The sequence below is a fragment of the Coptis chinensis genome, chromosome 4, assembly GCF_015680905.1.
Source record: "Coptis chinensis isolate HL-2020 chromosome 4, ASM1568090v1, whole genome shotgun sequence".
In the NCBI taxonomy this organism is placed as follows: Eukaryota; Viridiplantae; Streptophyta; class Magnoliopsida; order Ranunculales; family Ranunculaceae; genus Coptis; species Coptis chinensis.
Window position 1 is genome coordinate 53,625,919 of NC_141459.1, and position 24,448 is coordinate 53,650,366.

A 24,448-nucleotide genomic window follows, 5' to 3' on the forward strand; every position below is an offset into this window, starting at 1 on the left:
CATAGAATATGATATGCACCTCTTCTTTGAATGTGAGTGGATTAAATGCTTATGGTATGGTCCTATGGCTGCCATTCGAATACATTCTCAATCTTTTGTGAACTGTAGACAATGGATTGAATTGTTTATCTCATGGTATAATGATGACTGGGAGGATACTAGTAATAGAGGGCTATATATTGTTTTATCCTTATGCATGAAATATGGAAGCATCGGATTTATGTTAAATTTGAGAATGTGCATTCTTCTCATATAGCTATATGGAGAGTTCCTAATAGTGCTTGGTACATTCATCAAGAGGCTTCCAAGCAAGATGGAGGCACAACAGCTGGAAATGTTGTCACCCCCACAGTTGTTACTAATGTTCCTAATGGGTGAAATATTTATTCTTATGATGCTACTTTTGACAAACTTTTGAACAGAGGAGCCGCATGTGTTCTATGTAGAAGTGCAGCAGGGAATATAATACAAGCAACATTCAAAGCCTGTAGTCCTTTACAGGCTGAATTTCCAGTTGCAGAATTGACATGCAAGTTGTTGAAGCTTAACTCTCCTGAAGGAGCAGTAATTCAAGGTGATAATAGTACTGTCGTTGCTGCCATGAAGGAAGTCCTGACATCAGTGGACTGGAAGTGTACTCCTATCCTTAAAGTATTCGAAATGGTACTACCTCCTTTGATTTTCCATTTTGCTGTTAAGTAGATAAGTAGAACCTGTAATGGGGTGGCTCATTCAATTGCTAAATGGGCAGCAACATTTTCTGGTTTGGAGCCTCCACCAAACTTTCTGACATGTAATCATTTATATTTTGAAAGTTCATATATATATATATATAAACTAGGATTATCGAAAAATAAAAAATAGAATATTAAAGAAATGAATGACTCACAGCCCAATTCCTTTTTTCTGTGACTCAATTTTATATCGCAATAGTTCTTTTCGAGAAAGGGAGAAACACCACTAGTTTGTGTTCAGACTTCCGACACAGCATGATGCAATGCACAAACCTGTGAACATATTTGTTATAAATCAAAACACCAATCATATTTTTTTCATCTACCAAACAGCGTTTTCACTTCTTAACATACATGAAGCACTCAAGTTACCTTTAGGAGCGTGAATGCGACAATACTTGTGCAGATCCTGGCCATATCTGGTTGCATAAGAACTTGAAGTAAAATAGAATATTTTCCAGTATGATATGGAATAATTTCCATAAAACAGCATATTACCATCAGTCGTCAAATATAACAGTTACATAATCTCAGGACACGGCCAGCCACAGATGCTCATGGAACAACAACCTGAGCCATAGACGGGGTAGCAGATATCCCAATTTTCCAGTTGAATTATATTTCTAATCTTCTCTGCTACTAGCTAAACCTCACCAATCTCTATTGCCTGTACACCTGCCAACTCTACCTAGTCAAACAAAAACTGAAACCCTCTTGAACAATATCATCTCTTATCTTATTTACAAGATAATCCTCGCAGATAAATGAGGCACAATTTCAAAATCTTCTGCTCACCTACCAGCATCACCATCATAAAGTTGGCAAGGGATCTCTTCCAACACCTTAAGCCACCACTTCCACAATTGCTGCAACTTCTGCTTGGCCTTGGGGCCCAGAAGCCACAGTATCCTCTTCCGTGTTGCCCTTTCCCCCATCTTTATCATCAGCACCATTAACATCTTTATCTTCAACACCATTAACATCTTTATCTTCAGCTTCTTCATTTTGATCTTCATTCCAATTCAGACCCCCCTCACCTTCATCTTCAATCCTTGGTCGCTTCTTCGACTCCACCGTCTTCATATTTTCCGCAAGACCATCACAATTGGTTGAACCAATTAGTTCTTGCTTATCTTCTTTAACTGTATCAAGTTTAGGAAATGTGGGAACATCACGTTCTGATATTCCAGAGCTTCCGGACTCAGTGCCCTTAGCAGCTGTGGAGCATGCAGATAGCTTCATTCCTGGACTAACATTTGCAGATATTGCAGACAGTATGTCTGGCCTTCTCTCAATATCGACCCACTGACTCCTCACCCAATCCTTGGAGATCCTTAAATTCTTTCTTTCAAAAGTTGAGAAGATATCTTCACCTGAATATATAGAAACAGACACTAATGTTCCTTACCAAATAATAGTCACTTATTAAGCAAGTTAACGGCTTAATGCCCACAAACTCAACAGTCTTTGAATTTTTGACAAATCAATTGAACAGTACTGCATGAGCTGTAATGTGGCATAGGAAAAGAAAAACGCAAAACACAATAAGTATGGTGAAGGGCTTACCCGGAAAGTATACTTGCAGTTTATCATTTTCACAGTTGTCAATTCCAGTTACCACGCCTTCCCACCAGCCATCATTCCATACTGCATCCACAGGAGATCCAATCTCAAAAACAACCTTTGCAAAATCTTGGGAAGGGGGGCAAGGTCGGACTGTTAAGCGGCCTAAACATCTCATTCCAAGTTTGTCACGAGCTGCCAATCTGAAGGCAGGAATCCATTCCTAGACAATATAAGAAAAACATAAGTATTAGCTCCTTTTGATTTCCAACTGTCACATTCACCTGGAGTACTAACTAGTCAACCAACATATCTAAATAGTGTTTCGATTGTCCTTGTTCGAAAACTTGTGGCTCAGTAATATGTTTATCACTAAAGGCCAAAAAATAAAACACCAAAAGAGCAACTAATTAGCCTAAGCCAACGACAAATAAGAGGAAGGACACCCCCTCATAGTTCAAATGCATGTGACGGCGGTGGAAAAGACGAAATTTGACTAATACACAGACATACCTCAAGATTGCCACATCCATCTTCATCTTGCACATCATCATATTGAACCTTCAGTTGCTTTCGAGAAACGTGCAAGATTGTACACTTGAACCAGCACCCTCTGATTCCACTATCTTGACATAGCAACTCTACACTGTCATCAACCTTAAAAGGCCATGGCTGGGTCTCAACGTACTTAAAAGCCGTTGGTCTCATACCCAGATGTCCAAATTTTATGTTCTGATATGTAGGTCCAGAGGCATCTACAGGGCTCCTCTCGGCTGACACTCTGAGGCCAGAATTACTTGTCACAAACCTTTGACGGGAACTTCTAGTCTTCTTAGCTCCTTGCTTTATGGTGCATTCTTGACCTAAATCTTCCACTTCGTCTAATGACAAGAGGATTTTTTGATTGAAATAGCCCCGCAATCTACTCAAATCGAAGGGCTTTACTTTATTGTTTCGGAACTGCCTTGAGCAGAGATTAATTATTGCTGAAGAATCATTAGGGAGGACAGCTGAACATTTCTCATAGTGCTCAGGAATTAAAACAGTTGCAGGACCATCAACGCATTCTGCACTGATGACCTGAGCATGAGGTGTGATGAAGACTTCTCTTGAATGCGTATTTCTTAGGGTGACTACACGCGCAACTTCCCGATTGTCATGAAACCACCGTGCTCTTACCTTCTTTTGTCCTTTACGGTCTTCATACATATCCTCCAAGTATGCGAGATAGCGGTTTTCTTCTTTAGCCATAACAAAAACAAAGGAATGCATCTGGACACGAGAAGAAACAGAGGGTTTTATGAACAACAGGGTTACTGAAAAGAGGGAAGATGTAATTAAAGTGTTGATGCTCACATTGATTTGGATCCCATTCCTAAAAAATGCGGGGTAATGCTTTAGCTGTTTACTACAGGTCCAGGAATCACCCGACCAGAAAATGTCTGAACCATGACTTTGTAGGTTGCTTGCAATTTGGTTCTGAGTTAAGAAACCACAGAGAAGAATAAATTCATAAATTAAACTGATAAATGCAAAAAATGAAAACATAGAAGGAAAATAAAAAGGTGGAAAAAAGGAAAAAATGAGGGGGTATGACGTGTAGCATTAAACATACCGTGTGGTCAGATAGATGGTCCCGTGAAGCATCAAATCCACTCATTGAGAAGTCCGGAGATCCTAAAGATTTTCTTGGTGACACTGTCAGTTGAAAAGTTAATATTGCTCAGCAAAACAAAACATTAAAAGTTCCATATATTACAGTTCTTTTAATACCTAACTCTCATGTAAGGTAAGATTCTAAGAAAACCTATGTTACATGGGCACACCATATTTTAACAATAATCTGTGTCAGATACATATCCACATGTCCATGTCAAACACACACGGACGCATTTTGTATGTGATACATAGCATAACCAAATGATTGTTTAGCCAATGAGGCTCAGGTTTTGATAGTTCGCCGTGTCAGACACTTTGTATCCGTGTCAAATAAGGACACACGTGTCTCTGCCAGTGTAACTTACAAGAAAACAAAACCCCTATACAAAAACTGGGTAATATTTATCAATGGTCAGTATATAGTGTTCGTGAGAGAAAATGCGTCTGAATATACACCAAACAGAAGTGATTGAATGTTTATAGAAGCAGAAATATTTTTAATACTGGTGTCACGAAGGATATTGGTGAGTCCTTTTAAAAGAGAACAGATCATCTGCGTCAAGGATCATTCATTCATCATCTGATCCTTCTTCACATAAAAAAACGTCACTTTTTAACGTCATTGTGTGATCCCCAAAATGATGAATTCATATCATGTCAAAAGGTAGCCTCTAGTGGTGCTTAAAGGAGGATTCAGATGTCAAACCTTTAGTCGTTGGCGCAAGTTATTCAACCTCTTTCCAGAACACTAATTATCAAGAACCAACTAGCGGATCAAAAGTTATGTCACTTTAGAATATAGGAAGTACAGAGCAAATGCATCACTGGTGATTACGTGACATAGAACATGTCAAATGAATTAATTATGAGTGATTGAGTTCTACTACATCTGCTAAACACAGAAAATACATCATTAATTTATTCTTAGCGACAATTCTCTTTCTTCTTTTTAGCTTCATTTTTTCTTCCTTATTCGCATTGTCCCAGAAAGGATCAGTAATCTTCTGTTACAAAGATAAAGGTAACAGGTAAGGATGCAATTTTTTTTTCTTATTTTGTATATGAAAAAAATTTCATTAAATGGGAAAACAAACTCCAAACAGTCAAAGCCAACAGTGTCAAAAGAGAACTACTTATCATTCCGTGCGTATTATCTGTGTCTCTTCTCAAGATAAATTATCTTGCGGCATGTGGCACAACAGTTAAATGACTACTTAAATGATATTCTTCGTGGGTTTAACTTGCGCCCTGACGCTTTTAGCATTTTCTTAACTGCAAAAACAAAGATGTGGTCATGCGACCTCCCATATGTGGGACTCCAGGAATCATTGCTTTACCAGCATGTCACCACGTGATAGTGTATTTATTGCTTGGATGAATGGTAATGTTTTAAATACAGTTTAGCACTGAAGTACCCCACTTTCATCCTAGACAGACCTTTAAGGAAACCTCTAACTATTATGTGGCACCAAATATGGAGGCTGCATTGGAAATGGACTGACTTGAACCCTACTACGTCCTTCCAATGGTGGAGTGCATTGAGGAGTCAAGCCTGCTAGCATGGGCATCTAAAATAAAGAGCCAAAACTTCTATAAGTGAAAAAATAAAATGAAATAAAAGAAGTAATGATCATTCCTACAGGATACCCAAAATCTATAGCCCAACCAAAAGTATACCTTGCAAAAGAGAAACACCTCAGGGGGCTGGATATTTTTGTCACAAACACTTCAGATTTGCTCTCAAGATTAATTAAGAAATAGCAAGTTATCAGCAGTAAAGTGACAGCACTCATAAAGGAAAAAAAAATGAAAGTCGTTCCTCCAGGATCCTCAAACCCAACCGTACTACCTATTACCGACTTTAAACCAATTTCACTCCAATCCACATTCTAAATTCCTCGTCAAACAAAAAATCCTCTGCCTTTATAAACAAAATATGTTTGTCCTTAGACCTGAGACAGCCTCAAGTAAATTCAATTGTCAACTCAATAGTTGATTTAAAATGTAAATGAGATATAGAAAAATAAAAAATCTATATAAGATGGAAAGACATACTTGAAAAATCTCGTGAAGAGTGGCGTTGTTGCTTCAAGAGTGAAGAAGTAAGCCAATCAACAACTTCTCTTTTGGATCGCCATTTAAAAGAAGAAGTAATAGATTTTTGAGAGCCATAAAGCTGAACAAACTCATCTGAAACAACATAAACCATATGCCTAAGACTTCTCTCAGTGCCCACTACAGCAAGTATTGAATTCCCACTAGTATCTTTAAAAAAATAGTGTACCAATCTATTCCCCTTCTCTTGTGATACAAACACTTCTTTCCATTCCAAAAATCCATTCATTATGATTTACCTCAAAACAATGAATGGGTTCAGAGAGAGTTTGGAACAAGAAAAGATAGAGGAATGGGTAGACCCTACCTAGTGTTTTTTTTTCTCTCTCACTTTGGAAATCTCACTTTTGCCACAGTACTGACCGAATAGTGATGTATGTATGTGGGTATTCACTTTTTGAGGCCTGGTGTACTGGTGGACTCTGGGTATGCTTTTCTATTGTGCTTGTTAGTTGCACATTTCTATCTATAATTGGAAAAGGGAAAAATGTTATCTAACCTCTCAAATAACTTACCAGAGAATATACATAGTGCGTGGCAAAATGGCGGGTCAAACACCACATGCATTGCATTGCATTGCATTGCATTGCGATTATAAGTTTCACAATTCAAAAATGATCAAAGCATTTTCAATGCAAATCACTTTTTTTCACCTCCACCTAGGACTATTTCCCATCTTTGCTACTTTTGTGGTGAAAAACAAGAAAATGTTGCCCAATGTAGAGATGACTTTAAACTTCGAACGGAATGTTTGATTCCGTCTGAATGTAAAAATTGAAAAAATGGCCGGACAGAATGAAACATCCCGTCTCTAAAAAAAAAAAACATACGAGATGGAATCAAACATCCGGTCCGAAGTTCACAACTCAATTACTATCTCGGTAGCAACTGCTATTTTCATTTTGACTTAATGACAAGTCACCGTCATTGTCACCCTTACATTGGGCAAGGGTTTTTTGCTCCAAAGCAGTGAAAACTCTCAATTTCCCATCATACTCCCTTGCATTGGGAATGCTTTTATAGCTAGTTAGACTTGCTCTCAGTCAATAACACTGTAAACAACATTGACCTCCATTCACAAGAGAAATCGTTGAAACTAATTTGTTTTTCTTAAAATTGCAAGAAACCTTCTAATTGGTCGGGTAAACATTGTTATCTTGTAGCTTATATAATATCCATCAAACTTAAATTATTGGTATAAATATTTGAATGAAAGGGATTTCATTCAAAAATTTCACATCGTTCCATCCCAAAAGATTCAAGTCCACTACTTAAAAATGGCAAACAAACCCTAAACTTAGGAACGGTTAAACTTTAGGGTTTGTAGCCCCTCCAATCTATATGGTTTTCAATTTTTTGTCTTATAGATTTATATAAGTTCATGTTAAAGTGTGTAAACCTAGTGTTGGTTGGGATACCAATACCTAAGCCTGATCCTCAAAATATTTTATATAAAGAAATAAATTTTTGTGCAAGTTTATTGTTTTATGCATTGCGATTTAGTTATTGACACTAAATTAAAACACCAATGTTCACAAAAACAAGAATAGTAAACTATAACAGGCCAATTATATTCCATTGTATGTCCCAATACGAAGTGTAATTTGGTTTTCTCGTCTCCAAACGATGCACATGTGCATCTAATTTCACTAAGCATAAAAGTGCAACAACTGCAAAGGAGTTGCTCCGGTCTGTGGAGAATTGATGCAGGGTATAACGATTGGCGTAACTCTTCAACTCACAACAATAAACAGAGGCTTAACTCTAAAACTCAACTTTTATTAATGGACTCTGCTATTGTCAATGGGACTTCTTCTTATGCCAAGGGGTCTTTTTTGGTTTGCCAAAAGTGCCCTCTGACAACTGTTTGTACAGCTAGTTATTTAAGGGAAATCTTATTGAAGATTTTATTTCGCATCAAATAAGGCATGATATCTATCAAGAACCCAGAAAAAAAAAACTTAGAAACCAAGCCTAGAATAGTAGAGTTCACCACTTTCATCTTTCCCGCCAAATTAACTCCCAAAACACCCAACAAAGATGACTTAAGCGCCATGAATCTAGTTGGACGACTTTAAGACCAAATATATCAAGTAAGTGAGAGTAAATTAAAAGGTTCTACATTGCAACCCCTACCTTTGAACCGTCATGACCACTCACCAGCAACCCATTATTCGTTTTTAACGTTTTCCATACATAAGAAATATAAAACATATACCAGGATTTTTTTTTTAATAGTCTAATCATTTTCTGCCGCCACGACGACTATGGTGGGATCATGTTTCTGAAACAACAAGCGAAAGAACTGCCCACAGTAAACAACATTGCCAAAAATTGATAGAAAACTAAGTAAAGATGAACTAGTCTTGAAATCAATTAAAAGTATGAAACTTCATTAGGCTAACATAATATCTTGCTCCAATATACCATTATTAAACTTAATTGGGGGAATAAAAGAGTCTTTGTCGACAAGATTATGCAGCTGCATAGCTCATGAATTGACATAATAGTTGTATGTCGTACTTTCTTCCAATATATTGTTTATTCCTCTGATGTGTCTGATGAACTAGTCTTGAAATCAATTAAAAGTATAAAATTTCATTAGGCTAACATAGTATCTTGCTCCAATATACCATTATTAAACTTAATTGGGGAAAAAAAATAAGAGTCTTTGTCGACAAGATTATGCAGCTGCATAGCTCATGAATTGACATAATAGTTGTATGTCGTACTTTCTTCCAATATATTATCTATTCCTCTGATGTGTCTGATTACGTATTTGCAAAAAAATCCCTACCTACCAAAAAAAACACCACAGTTTAGCTACTAAGTGTAGAGGAGAAAAAGAATAAGTAAGAGGATTGTTAAGAGAATATCTTACGTAAGCAGTATGCATAAAGTTGGGAAACATGGAAATGCTTTAACGAACCAACCTGTTAGTCTCACAAAGTTACTAGGCAGAGAATTCAAATCCAGTGAATTCAAGGGGATTCTAGTAACTGGAATAGCATTTGCTACACCAAGTGGACACGTTCAGGAATTATGACCACCTTCTTTACACAAGTTGCATTTCCTTGCTTTTTCTACAATCTCAAATTGTGAAGGATCTCTAGTGGTCGAGTTTGATATCTTCTTAGCCTTGGATCCTGACGGACAATTGGATTAAACACGAGGGGTTGTGACAAATTTATAAGTTGAGACAAATGGCTTTGAGCAGCTTCTGATCCTTTTGTACGATAGGTCATTCCTGATATTTGTTTTCCAATTCTTGAAATTAAACCTTTAGTTTATCATTTCCATCCATTGCTTGAACAAGTACCGCCATCTTCAAATGAGTGCTTATCGAGTCGCCATTGTGAGTGCACATAAAAAAGGTGCAATCCATCCTTCATGTTTCTCATCATATGTGCACAAGGAAGACCCATACTAGCTTGAAAATGACCTATACACGCATGCTAACAATGGTGAATTAGACAAAGCTAATTTATACTGCGCATTAAGCTTCTCCACTGCAAACAGTGATACACCATGAACAAGCTCTTTAAATAATGGAACACATATATGCTATGGGAGATTCTAATTTTCTCACTTGCAAGTTATGTCTTGATTTGGTGATAATTATTTTCAACTGCAAGGCATATCTTTTCTGTTGCCACTTGGAGATTACGAGTAGAAATTTGCAAATACTTCTTAAGGACAACATGTGCACCTTCAGCCCTTGAAGTAACCCGATTTCCAAAGTGCAAGTGAATATCTGTCCATTCTTTTACAAAACGCTCTTTGAAAGGCAACCATGTGTTTTTGATGCAGTCAATGGCAATATGCTTTTCTTTATAAGAGAGTTCAAATGTTTTCCATGCTTCATTATACAAAGATATAGAATTAGATTTCACTAGTTCTATTCACCTAGACAAAGATGCTTCCCAATCTTTTTCTTCCTCAAAGTGCACCTTACAGTTTGCCAAAACATTTTTTTTTATGTGCCAGAAACACAGAAGGTTGGTAGTCGTCCTTGGAAATACTTCCTTGATAGCATTCATAAGAGCAAATTCCCCGTCTGAGACAATCACTATAGGCTCATCGGTACCCAACATTTTTTTGGACATATGAAGCGTCCAAACATAATCACATTCTTCCTCTTTCAATAAGAATGCAAAACATGAATATAATGAAGTGTTAAAGCATGAGATGCCAACAACATCAAGTAATGGCATCTTGAACTTATTAGTCTTGTAAGTATAATCCATCACAAAGACATTTTGGTAACTCCTGCTTAATGTGATTGACAAAGGGTGTGCAAAGAACAAATGTGAAAGGTGCCCTTCTACATCGCATTTATAGTTATGTGTAAACCCACCTTTAGATAGTTCCTCCAATAATTCTTGAATAGGGGTCCGCCCTTGTAACTCTTTTGTTCGGATCTTGTCTTTGGCATTGTAAACAGTCTTAGATATTGCTTTAAAGTCTAGATTTGCCTGCCGAAGTGAGGTAAGCATTTGGCGCGGAAATATGCCTGCTTTAGACATTTCTTTGATCCTCACAATCTCATTCTCAGAAAACCGGCGAAAAGAAGGATGCCCAAACATATCGCTTGATGCTTCGTGGTTATGATCTCTATTTTGTACTTTAAGTATCCAATAACCATCAACTTTGATGCCTTTAATTCGAAAAAGGCAGTTTATAAGTCGAGAACTGGTTTTTCTCTTTTGCTCTTTAGCCACAATATTCATCCTATTTTGATATATAAGTACCCCTTCTATCACAACCAATTGTCACATATTTCTCTCTCTAAGAATCTCGTATGGTTGTTGCATATCCTTAGTATAAGGAAAAAAAGAAAATATGCTTAAGCTTGTTCACAACCCTGGAATTTCCTTATTGGTGGTGGAAGCATCTTTCCATGTTCAAAGATTTCTTCATTCTCATTATAAGTGATGACATTGGGTTATTCTCTGTTTTCCGTGTATTGCTCAGTAATATCCACATCCATATTCCTCATAAAATGTGTTCTTCTGCAATCAAATAAAAAAAAAAAAAAAAAGAAAGAAGAAGTAATATTAACACTAGTAAATGGTTAGTTTCTATACTTTGATTGAATAACGTATTTTTGAACTCAAAGTACATCCCTGTACATTCCTATGATCATATCAAGCGCAAGCAATCTAAAGTTTTTAAACAATCAACAAACCAGAAAAGCAAGCACCATAAAAAATGCTTACTCGCTCACATTACAATCTTAGATTTCAATTATACTTAGTTAACATGTCATACACTTATAGGAAACTAGACTTAGATTTATTGCACAAAGTAATTCAACTCCTCTAATTTGTGTTAGCTTAAGAAAAATGAGTATGTTTCACTATTTACTTCAATGAAGTGTTTTGGATTCTGCACAAACAATCAACAATCTCAATCAATTTAGTTTACATGGCTTTAGCCTTTAGGATCCCCACCCAACTAAATGTTGGATTCATAAAGGAATGCAATACAACGAAAAAAAAGATAGTAGAACGCCCACCCAAAACTGATAACTTGTGTTGGTGAAGATTGAAGCATTCAACCACAATAGATCAACTGAAGTTCATGTGAGCGGTAGGAAAGATAATATTCATGAACTCTAGCTTTTTTTTTTTTTTCCCGGGTTCTTGATAGATATCATCATGCTTTATTTGACGCGAAATAAAATCTTCAATAAAATTTCCCTTAAATGACTAGTTGTAGAAACAATTGTCAGAGGGCCCTTTTGGCAAACCAAAAAAGACCCCTTGGCAAAAGAAAAAGTCCCATTGGCAATAGTGGGCTCCTTATTAATATCCCAAAAACCACCATTCAATACATTCTAAAGGGCCTCATATAGACTTACAACCAATTGCTAATATTACTAAAACAGAGCCTCTTAGTTTAGCAAGACTCCTAAAATAAAACAATACAAAAATTATCTACCTATTAAACAAGATCCAACGAAAATAGAAACAACAATTACTATGTATGAACTCTAGACTGGACACTTATTTTCCCATGCTTCCATAAAAGCATTAGCTTTGAATTAAGATACCATATATGTTCATTTTTACTAATATATGTTTGATATATGCATAATTACAAGTCCGGTATATCCTACTAAAAGTATTAACTACATTTTAGTTTTTGTGAGGTGGTTTAGGAAATCTGGGGTTGTGGGCCGGATTCATATTCCATGGTGAGAATGGCTCGGGATTGACGTCTTTTTAATTCCAAGTTGTTGTGTTTCTTTTCATGTATATATAGTTCGTTCTAATGGACCATAGCTCATTAAAATTCACTTGAATTTTGCCAACTTGGATAGGAATCTAAGTCTAGACATATTTCTAACTAGGGTATAGATCGAAGCATTCTCGATTAGACCATTATTGTTTGACTACATGAAGACTCTTATTTCTATTTCATTCTATTGATGAAAAGTAGACAATAATTAAACAACCCTAAAATAAAATAAATAAATAATCCTTATATATTGGATCAGGAGTCTAAATTCTAAATGCTTTTAGATGAAAATAGGATCTGAAAGTAAAGCATTCCATAATTTCGATACACACCTGAATCTTGTAAGAGATCGTGTAGGTAGCCAAAAGAGTATAGTTTCAATGATCTCCGATGGGAAAAAGTTTGAGTACATTGTCTTATACGTGGTTCTATATCACAAGTAGTTGTTCAAATGAATAACCCTTAAAGAAATAAATAAATACTGATGGTGCTGCCTAGGGCTGGCAATGGGTTGGATCGGTCCGGATATAGGCAAATCCAAAACCGATCCGCTTTTCAACAATACAGACCCAGAACCGGACCCGACCCAAACGGATATTTGAGTTAGAGAACCAGAACCGAACTGAAAACTTTTTTTTTGATTCCGGATCCGATCCATTCGAACCAATAAGTTCAATTTTAACCCGGTGAACCGAGTTTTTAATAATTGGATCATAATTTTCGTTATATAAATATTAAATAATTTTTTTTTGCTAAACACAAAAATAAGGTACACAAATCAAAAATGCATAATGAATTATTTGAAATCCAAATCTGTAAAAGAGGATTTTCCTCTAGATAGAAACCATCTTTTTATTATGTAACAAAACATCGTAATATTACATATGTATTTTGCATATCTTATTTTGGAACTTTAAATATTGCAATGTTGTATAAGGTAATAGAAATATATGGTGGAAGAAAATTAGGAAGAATAAGACTAAAAATTTTAATTGGATTAGGCCCATAACGGTTCGGTACATACTTAATCCAGAACCAATCCAATAAGAGTCTAGTTCTGATTTTCAAGACCCAGAACCGGTCCAATATGATAACTATCTGTCCCCGACCCGCTTTTATTGGTTTGGACTGGATCGGGTATCGGTTCTTACCCGACCCATTGCTAGCCCTAGTGCTACCTTTGGCAATCCAGGTCCTTCGGGTATTAGCGTGACTTTTAGAGACTTCGAAGGGTCTTTTAAACTGTCTTTATGCAAAAATATTGGTAATGGGTCAAACTTTAGAGTTGAATGCTTAGCTATCCTGAAGGGTATTGAACTAGCTATAAGTTAGGGATGGCTAATGTTATGGATTGAAGCCACTACAACAAATGCCTTCTTTAGCGACAAAACTATTTGCGACGCCAAGAAAAACGTAGCCAATGAATACAATTAGCGATACTTTTCTTCGTCCCTAAACATTTTTCATCTTAGGATAATCTTACCACTTTGGCGATGTTCTTTTCGTCAGAAATAGGACTTCGAAATATTATAAAATTATAACCAACTCTTCTACGACGATTTAAGCGTTGTTAATAGGCTGTAAATTTCGGTCATGATAGATATTGTCGCTAGTAAAATGGCATTGCCAACGCTTTGGAATATCGTCATTGTACGTCTATCTTCAGCTACATTTCGTTTCGCTAGCAATTATTATTTGTGAAATATATTAAAAACAAAAGAAAAGGGACTAACCCTAAAAAAAATTAGACGATCTCATCCTGCCCTCTCCCTCTCTTTCTCACTCTCACTCTTTCATCAATGCCTAGCGCCATCTGAAATGGAATGAAACCCAATTGGGTGTGTACTTTCCTAGGAATGAAGGTAATTTTTATCTATATTGTTCAATTGATTGATTTTTATCTTATCATTTCGGTAAAGTTAAGGTTTTTGTGAAATGTTTTATGTGGATTCCACTTCCATGTACAAGAAATTTATCATTGGAAGAAACTCACTCATCTCCTGGAAATCGAATGGGAACATAACTGAAGCAGAAGAAAATATTACAATTTTCTCTTTTGTCGTTTGTTACTAATGGAGAGTTTGGTAGGTAAGCAAAATTCTTTTAGTTTGTAGAAAATTCAGAGTGAGTTTTGAGTTTTCCGTTCATATAGGAGTCTTAACCCTTAGATACAAGTTGATATATTGTAGATATATTGCTTTAATATATATAATTGTTTTTGTGTTTCTCATTTTGCAAGTGTGTTGTTGCTGTTTAGAAGATTATTTAATGTTGCTTCTAATTCTTGATGTGGTGCACTGAATCGTGTTTGGGACAATTTGGTTATGTTTGTCTTGCATTTGAACATTAGTTGGTTCTCGCATTTAATTGGTAAATGGTTAATGTGTATAAATCTTATTCAATCTATTTCATTTCGAGTTTTGTAGGCACAACACAAGTAGCAAATTTGAGTCAAAGGCCAAAGGATAGAAATACTTTAATGTGAAAGGAGGTGGGGAGGCACAATAAACAAAGTGGATTGCTAAAATGCTAAACATGAACAATCTTAGTATAGTTGGATTGGTGGTATCATATTGTCATTGTTATTCTCATTCTTATTGGCATTTGTTATGCATGGATATAATGTACGTATTATTTAATCATCGAATCAGTATGTTTATCCTACATTTCTTTGTATTCATAGTATTATATTATTCCTAAAATGTATTGTTGTTTATTGCTTTGTGCTTAGGTAAGGTACCTGGTCCTTAACGTGGATGTTTAACAAGCAAGTATCAAGGAACAACAATGCTTATTAGATTTGCTCATGTAGAAGTTTCAAGATGATCCTTAACTGTGGTACAAATCCTAAATTTTCTATAATATATGCTGGTCATTGTTTCTGTATGAATTTTAAGTTTTCTACTATTATATGTTGGTTTACTATCTTTCTCAACATTCACGGGACATGTGTCATGTTGCTTTGTTTGTGGAACACTTCAATTACTTAGTTGAATCTCTTTGTGTTCTACAAACTATTGGAATTGGATCTGTGTGTTTTGAGTTTCAACTTACCCCATTGTCTGAAGCTATGATCATAGAAACTTAAGTGTGAAAAGGGTGGGAGTTTCTTAGAGCAAAATTAGTTTCTATTTTGGGTTATAATTTCTATTTAAAAATTGGAATACTTGGTCTTTTTTGTTTGGTAGCTTTAGGTGTTGAACATTTTGGATTATGTTAGGTTGACTCTGGCTAGGGATGATGTCCATACTTTTACCTTAGGTAATTTTATCTGTTTATATGTTTTGGGTCACCAAACTTAAGGGAAGCCATTAATACTTGATTATTTAGATCATAAGCATCCATTTTAAGTTTACTTGATTTTATTCTATATATATGTGAGTTGTAAAGTTGTATTATGTCATACGGTAGCTACTACATTCTTACTTCTATTTTGGGCTTCTTAGTAATTGTATTGTCTTATGGGGGTTGTCTTCATCTTTTGTCGAAGTAATCCTTTTGTTTTGAAGGAAGATCAAGTTTAGTTCATAATATATTGGTGATTTTTGGACTTTTTTTTTAAAAACTTTTGCCATACTTATTATTTTTTTAATACGTATTAGAAAGTGACTTGACATTTTTGTTACAGAGGGACTTGTGTTCTAAGAGTTGCTTAGCCTTGTGCAGAGGGACTTGTGTTCTAAGCATTGAAGCTTGGCCTTGTAAGGACGGCTTGTACCAGATTCAATTTTGTGCTCCTGCAATGTTTTAGCATTTTCTGAGGCATTCAACTAGCAAGAAAGATCAGCACGAGAAGCTTTAGATGTGGGAGCTTGTTTCTTTTTGTCATTTTAACTCTCTTGAAAGCTTTATGTATTTATGTAAAGAATGATGCAACTCTTTATTAATTCTTAAATGTATGGAAGTCTTGGTGATTAATATATATTATTATGTGGTTAATCTTTTCTATTGTTTTAATTGTATGGAAGTTTCAAATATTTAGGTTAATCAAGGCATAGAACTATAGGTGATTCTGCTAAAGTCCAAACAAGGCTAAACGACGTAAAAGCCCGAAAACAAAAATTGTGAAATTCATGCAATTACTGTCGCCAAAATTTGTTTGCGACAATTAAAATCATTGGTAAAAAGGGCTTAATTTTCAAAAGAATGAACAATTTGTGACACTTAAAATTGTGTCTAATGATAGCTTTTTATTGACGATATTTGAACTGTCGCATATGGTGCACCTTTTGCGACGTTTAATAGTAGAAAATGAGCAGAAACATTAGCGACAATTTGGTAGTATTTGCCACATTAAAAGCGTCGCAAATAGTGTTGGATATGGCTACGCCAAAAAAACGTCAGAAAATATCTTTGCCGACTATATCATTAGCGACGGTCTGGGGACGGTTCAAAAAACGTCGCCAAAACTTTTCAGTGACGATTTACTAATTTTTAGCAACACTTTTTTTCGTAGTTAAACATCCCATTTCTTGTAGTGAGCGGACTCGAAACCTGCAATCAAAGCTTTTTGCAATGTTAGCCTACCATGGGAGATGCAACCGCGATAGAAAAATTGCCGCACTAAGCTTCAGGCTTTTACATTCACATCGATTTTTAGAGAAGCCCTGCAATTGCAAAAGCTGGAGTGGCACTTCAAACTAATGAAAGGCTAATCTACGAGGGCAAACCACCATGGTTACTGCACTGGGAGTTACCTTTTCAGTGGTTTTTAAGATTCTAATTTCTTTTACAATTCAAAATCAAGTACTATGTTTTTGGATATTCCGAGCTTGATCATGGTAGGACTTCATAGTCCAGAGCACACAATTTTGTAACTTTTTCCATTTTTAATTTAATTTCTACTTGCCAAGCAAAAAAATAAAATAAATACATGTCCCGTATTTCTAATATAAAAAACAAAAAACAAAATTGTTGAATAAAACAATATTCTCACAAAGGAGCAAGGTCCGAAATGGTTCAATTCATAGATTTTCCAACCTCTACACACACACACACACAAAAGCCCTAGATTTGGTGGATGAATTTCCATGTACATAAATACTCCACAGGATACCCATTGTCTCTCACAGTAATTAGCAAGGCAAGCATCTTTAAAATCTGCACACTATCTTTATTTGGAACATTCTCCACTCCACGTTATTATGCTTTCGAAAATAAAATAGCTAATATGTTAGAACATAAATGAATGAAATAATATAAGTTAGTTTTGCTTCATGATCTTTAGAAACACTTAAAGAAATATGGTTATTTTTTAACCAATGATGTGTTTGTAATATTGCTCCCAAAAAATAAAGTGAAAAGCCTTTTACTGAAGAGATTGGTAGTTAGTTGAATTTGATTTGTCAAAATATCTTGATAAAGTTTTTTTGGTCAATTCCTTGAGACTTGAAGAGCAAATGAGTTCATATAAGCTTTAATGCAGTTTTGTGAAACAATGCTTGAGAGCTTTGTAATGGGATTATGATGTTTGGTTTAACTTCAAAATGAATGAAAAACCCATTTGATTTGAGCTTTGATTGGTAACGTTCAACTAAGAAATTGAATGAAAGTTTTGTATCGTTGTTTAAAGTATTGGTCACTAATTTGTAGAGAAGGTGGTGGTTAGGTGTTAGACATGGTGCTCGGTGGTTGGGTGGTGGTGGTGGCGGGTAGAAAGAAATAGACACTATTATCAAATATTGGACATTGGAGTATCTATCTCTTAACAACGCAAATGATGCCACGTGTTGAGATTTAATCTTGTTAGAAGATGACTTGGTTACAACACATCAACGAGAAAGAATTTTACACTTCAAATTATGATTGCCAACCGGTGCTGCTTGCAATTGCCAAGTTAAGGTTAGGGTCTAGTCGAATAATATGTGTCAACCTTTGACCCTTTCCAGAAATAAGAAGTTCAAAACAAGAGATAATGGAATCCCAGAGAATTAAAAACAAAAAAATGGATGTGAAAATGAAAATACAAAAAACCTTCTAATTTGCCAATGCAAGTAAACATTGTTGTTTGCTTGATCATCAAACGTAAATGGTACAAGTACTTTTCCTCTTCATTCTTGTTCGCCTTCACATATTTAAAATGACCACTTCATTTAAATCCAAATCATTCCATGCCATGCCAAATTTAAGGAATGACTACTTATAAATCTTAAACACGCCCTAAACTTGTGCTTGGAATGATTTGAATTTTTATCCGGTAGAGGGTGATTTTATATTAATAAAAGAATAAGTTACAAGAAAATAAAATTAAAATTTTACATCAAAGATGTCATTGGAATTGTCTTTTATCCATAGTTCAGGATGATTCCCAAAAACTGGAATTCCGACCTCCGACCAAATTTCAAAATTTATATATTTGATCTTGTTATTTCGATACAAACTTGTTTCTTGCAGCAAACGAAATATTCATCGAAATTATGAGATTCTGTTAGGCAAGTTATTCAAAAGAACTTGAAGCTAACTCAATAACCTTAGGGCATTCATACAAAAATAATAATAAAGAAAATGTGAGAAAGCTTGAGATGAAAAAGCTAGTTAACCATACTGATGTTATAATCTATGGGCTGACCCAATGTGGCTGCCCGAGGTCTATCACTATCTATGAAGAGAATATGTTACGTTACCTAATGTAAGGAGGTTACATACATTTCCTATTATAACTTTATATCTTAGAGGATGTTACCTCATCTATATAAAGGTAAACCTCCTCCCATTATCTGACTACTCATAATAAGAATACCTCTCTTACTTTCCTCTATATTGAACTGCACTCATTTGCATCATGATTGAGTCGCAACACATTATCAGCACGTTATCATGATTTTCAGCAGAATTTGATGAAATAGCTACCATGCTTTCATTGTTGGATCTTTATAAGGAAGTTGTGTCACCATTATTTGTAAAGATATGACCATTTTTAGAAAGAGTTTTGTGGGGTTAAGATACGTAGCCTGCATCAGTGCAATAATACTGGGATTATAAGATACTAATGTCGATGGGGAAATGCGTAGGCTATCCTATAGGCATAGACAAACCGACGTCAGAGAGGGATTTTGGTTCTATGCCAGTGTTTTGGTGGATCTCGACTTATCAACACCCATCCCTAACCAGATTATTGTGGAAGTTCCCAATGGGGTGGATTTCTTGCAGGAGATTGAGCTCTCTAGATTACCAAAGTTTTGTAGCCACTGCAAATTTATTAGGCACTTGATAAGTGAATGTAAATCACTTCAAAAAGAGATGCGAATTGAGATGGAACCAAGACCTGATAAGGAAAAGAGAAATGAAACACATAATAACACTGAAGCTGCCACATCTAAGAAAAAGAGAAGCATAAACAGGAAGAATAGAAACAAAGAAGCGGGGAGAAGTGGAACCAAGGATTCACAAGGCATGCCTATTTCGACTTCATCAGAGGATGCAAATGCGGATGCGAATGGGTCAGAGGATGCGAATGGGAATGTGGTGACTGAAGTTACTCCGACAACATGCCGCAACCATGTAGAGAGTACTACAACTCCTCAGGTTGCCACAATCCTTGAATATGGATATATATTAGATAAAGCTATTGAGCAGGCGAACACTATTGTTGCTTCACATGATCGAGCAACTCCAGTAGTCCAAGTCACAGCAGCAGCACAAGTCCAAGACACAGTAGCAGGGACTCACACTATAGCCACTGAAGTAGCTATGGAGAAGGAAGACCACATGTTGGGATTACTAGGCCTTCTTGAAGTAGCCATTGCTGGCAACAAGTGTCCCCCAAAAACTTCCTTGAATGCAAACTCAGCTGCTGAGAACATTGTTTCTCCAACTTTGCGAAATACCACAAACTCAATTGTGCCCAACTTCAGGGATCTGGAGGGCGAGGATGTGGGGGTTCAGAACATGAATATTAGAGCTATAGACTCTTATTCCTCCTTAACAACGAAAATGGTCGAGTCTTCCTCTTCTTCTTCTGCTGATGGCAACAAATTCAATATCTTAAGGGAATCCGAATTAATTCTTAGAACCGTCAACTAGGGTGATCTGGTCGAGGGCGATGGGGAAGTGAATTGTAAGGAACCAAGGCAGACCAACACAAAGAAAAATTATAAGCCTAAATGGATGTTGCAGGAACACTCTCCTCCATCTACAAGGGATAGAAATCCTTCTCTACACAAAAAATGATGAATGCCCTTTTCTGGAACGTTTGAGGCATGAGAAGAACTTCACCATGTGTATACTTAGCAGAAATATTACAGAAGTACAAGTCAAATCTTATTAGGCTAGCTGAACCTCTTATAGCTCCCACAGTAACAACTCAGGTGCTTATAAAACGTGGCTACAACACAAACTTTGCTCATAACCATTCTACTCTCGGAAGCTAATTCAAGTGCAGATTTAGCAGCTAGACATGCATGGAGCAACACTGAAGAAAGATAACTTCATGTGGAGTGAAACAAGTCCTCCTTTTGTAGCCAAACTAGAAAATTTATATCAGTTATACTTTAGATTCATCTAGAGTCCATATAGATCAATTACATGTTTTTTGGTATAATGGTGGGAACCTAACTGAAGGTCTACACATCCTTCATGTAATTTTATATTATATTAATATATTCACAGCTTCCCTATGAAAAAATTGCATCAGTGCAACCTTGAACTATTTTATCATTCGAGAAAACTCTTTGAGTGTGTAGAACATTCCCAATTCTTTAGTACTCATGAGATATTCTCCTGTAATCAATGCAACTACCTTTTGGTATCTTATAAGTCTATAGTTTTCATAAAAACTTAGACGACATGCATCTTACGAATGTAACTGTTGCCTATCTTTATGGTCATTTAGGTGCAGATATCCATATAAAAATAATTGAGGGACTTACTATCCCAAATTGTAAAACAACGAGATATGTATTTGATTGATCAAATACAATATGGATTGACACAATCTTGACGTATGAGACAACATCATCTAAGTGACTATTTGATCAAATAAGGATACGTAAATGATCCTATATGTGCATTAAGAAGTCAAAAACAAGTTTTTGCTATCTCTGCAATTTATGTTGATGATCTCAAACCTTATTAGAACTCATAATGCAATAATCACAGCCTCACATTCTATAAAGAATGCATAAAATACCTTGGGAGATGAACACTATGCCTAGGACTGCAACTAGAGTAGAAAGTGGAATACGAGTTCATAAGGAAACGTATACTGGGAAAATATTGAAAAGACTTAATAAATCTCATCCACTTAGTTCTCCAATGGTTGTAAGAACTCTAAATTCAAATAAGAATGGTCCTTTCCACCCCAACTAAAAGGGTGAAGCACTATTTGGTCAAGAAATTACCATATTTACATGTTATTAATGTTTAATCATGTTTAGCAAGACCTAACATTTCTTTTGCAGTTAATTTAATAACAAGATTCAATGATAAACCAACCAAAAGACATTGGAATGATGTCAAATATGTTTTTCGATATCTCATGAGTACTAAAGAATTGGGAATGTTCTACATACTCAAAGAGTTTTATCGAATGATAAAATAGTTCAAGGTTGCACTAATATGATGCAGACTACGTACGGTAGTATCTTTACAAATAATGGTGACACAACTTCCTTATAAAGATCCAACAAGAAAAGCATGGTAGCTATTTCATAAAATCTGGCTTGTCGAAAATCATAGCATTACATGAAGCAGTTGAAGAATGTTTCTGGTTGAGAGCAATTGTAAAGCATATGAGAAGATCAAGTAGATTGCCAGCCAGTATTGACAAACTGACCACCATATATGAAGACAATGCAACATGTATGTATATCTCAAATAAGAGAAAGCTACATTAAAAGGTGAACAGGAAAAGCACATTCAACCAAAGCTCTTCTATTATCACGAATTGCATACAGAGAGCTCGTTGTCTTCAACATTGGAATGAGAAGAGTACAAAATCAGTATTGTTGATTTCAGGGGGAATATTCCATGAGAATACTATATCAGGTATTATAAGGACTTAACGTGTTGTACTCTTTTTCCTTAGTCCAGATTTTTTCCACTGGGTTTTCTGACAAGGTTTTAATGAGGCAACATTAATCGTGTCCAAACACCAAATCTAAGTTTACCTAAGTTTCCCACATGGTTTTTCTGGTAAGGTTTTAATGAGGCAATATACTTAGAAATGGTGGACATCCAATGAGGAGTGTTATAATCTATGTGGCTGCCCACCATGAGGTCTATCACTATCTATGAAGAGAATATGTTATGTTACCTAATGTAAAGAGGTTACACGCACGTTTCCTATTGTAATGTTATATTTTAGAGGATGTTACCTCATCTATATAAAGGTAAATCTCCTCCCATTATCAAACTACTCATAATAAGAATCCCTCTCGATCTTACTATCTTTATATTAAACTTCACTCATTTGCATCATTATTGAGTTGCAACCATTGATGTATTTTCTGAAAATAAAAAGGAAAAATAAAGAAATACTTCTCAATACAAAGAGAATCTCATTCAGGGCTCGTGCAATGGTGTCTAAATAAGTACGTAATCCCTTTTAATTTTCTAATTTAAGTCTGCTCCATTGAAGCAGGACAATGTTGGCCCAGCTGCATATTTACTGAAGAAGTCAAGATGGAGGGAAGTTGCAAGTATATTACTCTTTAGTGTTATTCATTGAGCTGAAGATGACACTTTAAAGATAAGGGGATAATTAGATTTTCCTTCTTTTAAAAATTAAGCCACAACCAGTCTCACACTCTCAAGTCTCAACTAGTAACACCAGAACCACTTCCCATTCAGAAGAGAGTGTTCTAAACTTAAAACAACCGAGATATGAATAGTAGTTGTACAATCAGGTCTCGTTTCTATCTTCCTAGGCAATCATACCTCAGCACCTCACCAGCTAAAACTCTATTCTCATATTCATCCAAAGCACCCCGTGCTCCTGAAGGAACTACCTACACCAAATCAAGTGCAGGGCACCTCACAAAACAAAGCTTTAGAAACAAGCCTCTCATCTTGAATACCACGACAGCCACCAAGACATTAATAAAGGTCGTAGTTCAGCCAGTTTCTGATGATAAGTATTCAAGATTTGTCGTGTTGGGAGCAGTTTCATTTGGGTTCGCCATGCTGCTTGCTGCAATGGATGACCAGAATAAGGCATTGGCCTTTGGTCCTGAAGGACCTTTGATGGAGGATTTTTGTGACAATATGAGGAGATATGGTTTGTATGCCCTTACAGTTAGTACAGGTGCACTTTACACCATATTTCAGCCTATAGTGGAGCTTTTGAAGAATCCCATCTCTGCAATTCTCATAGTAGTTATTCTAGCTGGCAGCTTTTATATTGTGACTCAAGCTGTTTCAGCAATGGTTGGTGTATCTGACTTTGCTTATGAATATGGATACTAGATAAGATGGTTCCCATTTTCACCTTAAATTCTTTCATGAATTTTGTTACGTTGGTTACAAACAAACGCCCGTCTGTGTTTACAGAAAGGGGGTGGGTTGAATTATGGACCTGTAAATTGTGATTCAATCCTTATCCCGTAACTTGTAAATCATGCACCTATGAATTATGGATTTATGGTTATGTCCTTCAATTTTTGACGCCCGAAAAGTAGAAGAAAGAGGAGTCATGAGTGGAAACTAGAAAAGTATCAATGTGGGAGACTGGGAGTTTTATGTCTTCTAAAGTAGAGGCATAGATCACCAAAGTGTAGAAAGCTGTATATTGCGTTTTATGTATAGAGTGCAGGGCTCAGATATTAGCATGATGGAGCGCACTCCGCGCCTCAGGCATGACCGAAGTCCAGTAGCTTGGGCGCACCCTACGCCCCGTGTTTCTCAAGCCACCGACTGTTTTGTTTCTATTTGTAGCAACTTCTATATAAACAATTGTAACCTCTTTAGAATACAATCAAGTAAATATACACTGAATTGAATTGAATCCTCTAGTTTTACGCAAAGAACAATACTACGTACATTACTACCTACCAAGGTCAAACACTATCCCTTAGTTACAAGGGAATTAGGGAAACCACAAACTCCAAAATGTCGGCAAGAAACCAGTTGATCACTAAAGAAAACAGATCCACTTAGTAACCGTGCTTTACTAAGGAACATGTTCTACTTCGCATAAG

The 24,448-nt window shown here is 35.9% G+C and overlaps 2 protein-coding genes and 1 long non-coding RNA gene across 6 annotated transcripts; 1 reads left to right on the plus strand and 2 right to left on the minus strand.

Moving 5' to 3' along the window:
* Positions 1 to 843: 843 nt before the first annotated feature.
* On the minus strand, positions 844 to 6,424 carry LOC147503987 (uncharacterized). 4 transcript variants are annotated; one of them, XR_015192895.1, is made up of 8 exons: positions 6,012 to 6,424; positions 3,913 to 3,995; positions 3,654 to 3,776; positions 2,811 to 3,569; positions 2,301 to 2,520; positions 1,530 to 2,107; positions 1,107 to 1,409; positions 844 to 1,007 (listed from the first exon to the last, which is right to left on the minus strand). XR_015192895.1 is itself a non-coding variant. In XM_086557105.1 (6 exons), the coding sequence occupies exons 1-6, from the start codon at positions 6,298 to 6,300 to the stop codon at positions 1,578 to 1,580; spliced, it is 2,004 nt and encodes a 667-aa protein (XP_086413231.1). In that variant the 5' UTR covers positions 6,301 to 6,423; the 3' UTR covers positions 1,019 to 1,577. The 4 variants fall into 4 exon arrangements, 1 of the variants encoding a protein (XP_086413231.1); XR_015192894.1 differs by having other exon boundaries at positions 1,107 to 1,153; positions 1,233 to 2,107; positions 6,012 to 6,423; XR_015192893.1 differs by having other exon boundaries at positions 1,107 to 2,107; positions 6,012 to 6,423.
* Positions 6,425 to 9,973: 3,549 nt separating this feature from the next.
* On the minus strand, positions 9,974 to 10,801 carry LOC147503988 (protein FAR1-RELATED SEQUENCE 5-like). The gene has a single exon (XM_086605035.1). The coding sequence runs from the start codon at positions 10,799 to 10,801 to the stop codon at positions 9,974 to 9,976; it is 828 nt and encodes a 275-aa protein (XP_086461161.1).
* Positions 10,802 to 14,287: 3,486 nt separating this feature from the next.
* On the plus strand, positions 14,288 to 16,306 carry LOC147503989 (uncharacterized). Its single transcript, XR_015220316.1, has 3 exons — positions 14,288 to 14,402; positions 14,741 to 15,152; positions 15,943 to 16,306. It is a non-coding gene; the product is annotated as an uncharacterized LOC147503989 (long non-coding RNA).
* Positions 16,307 to 24,448: the final 8,142 nt, after the last annotated feature.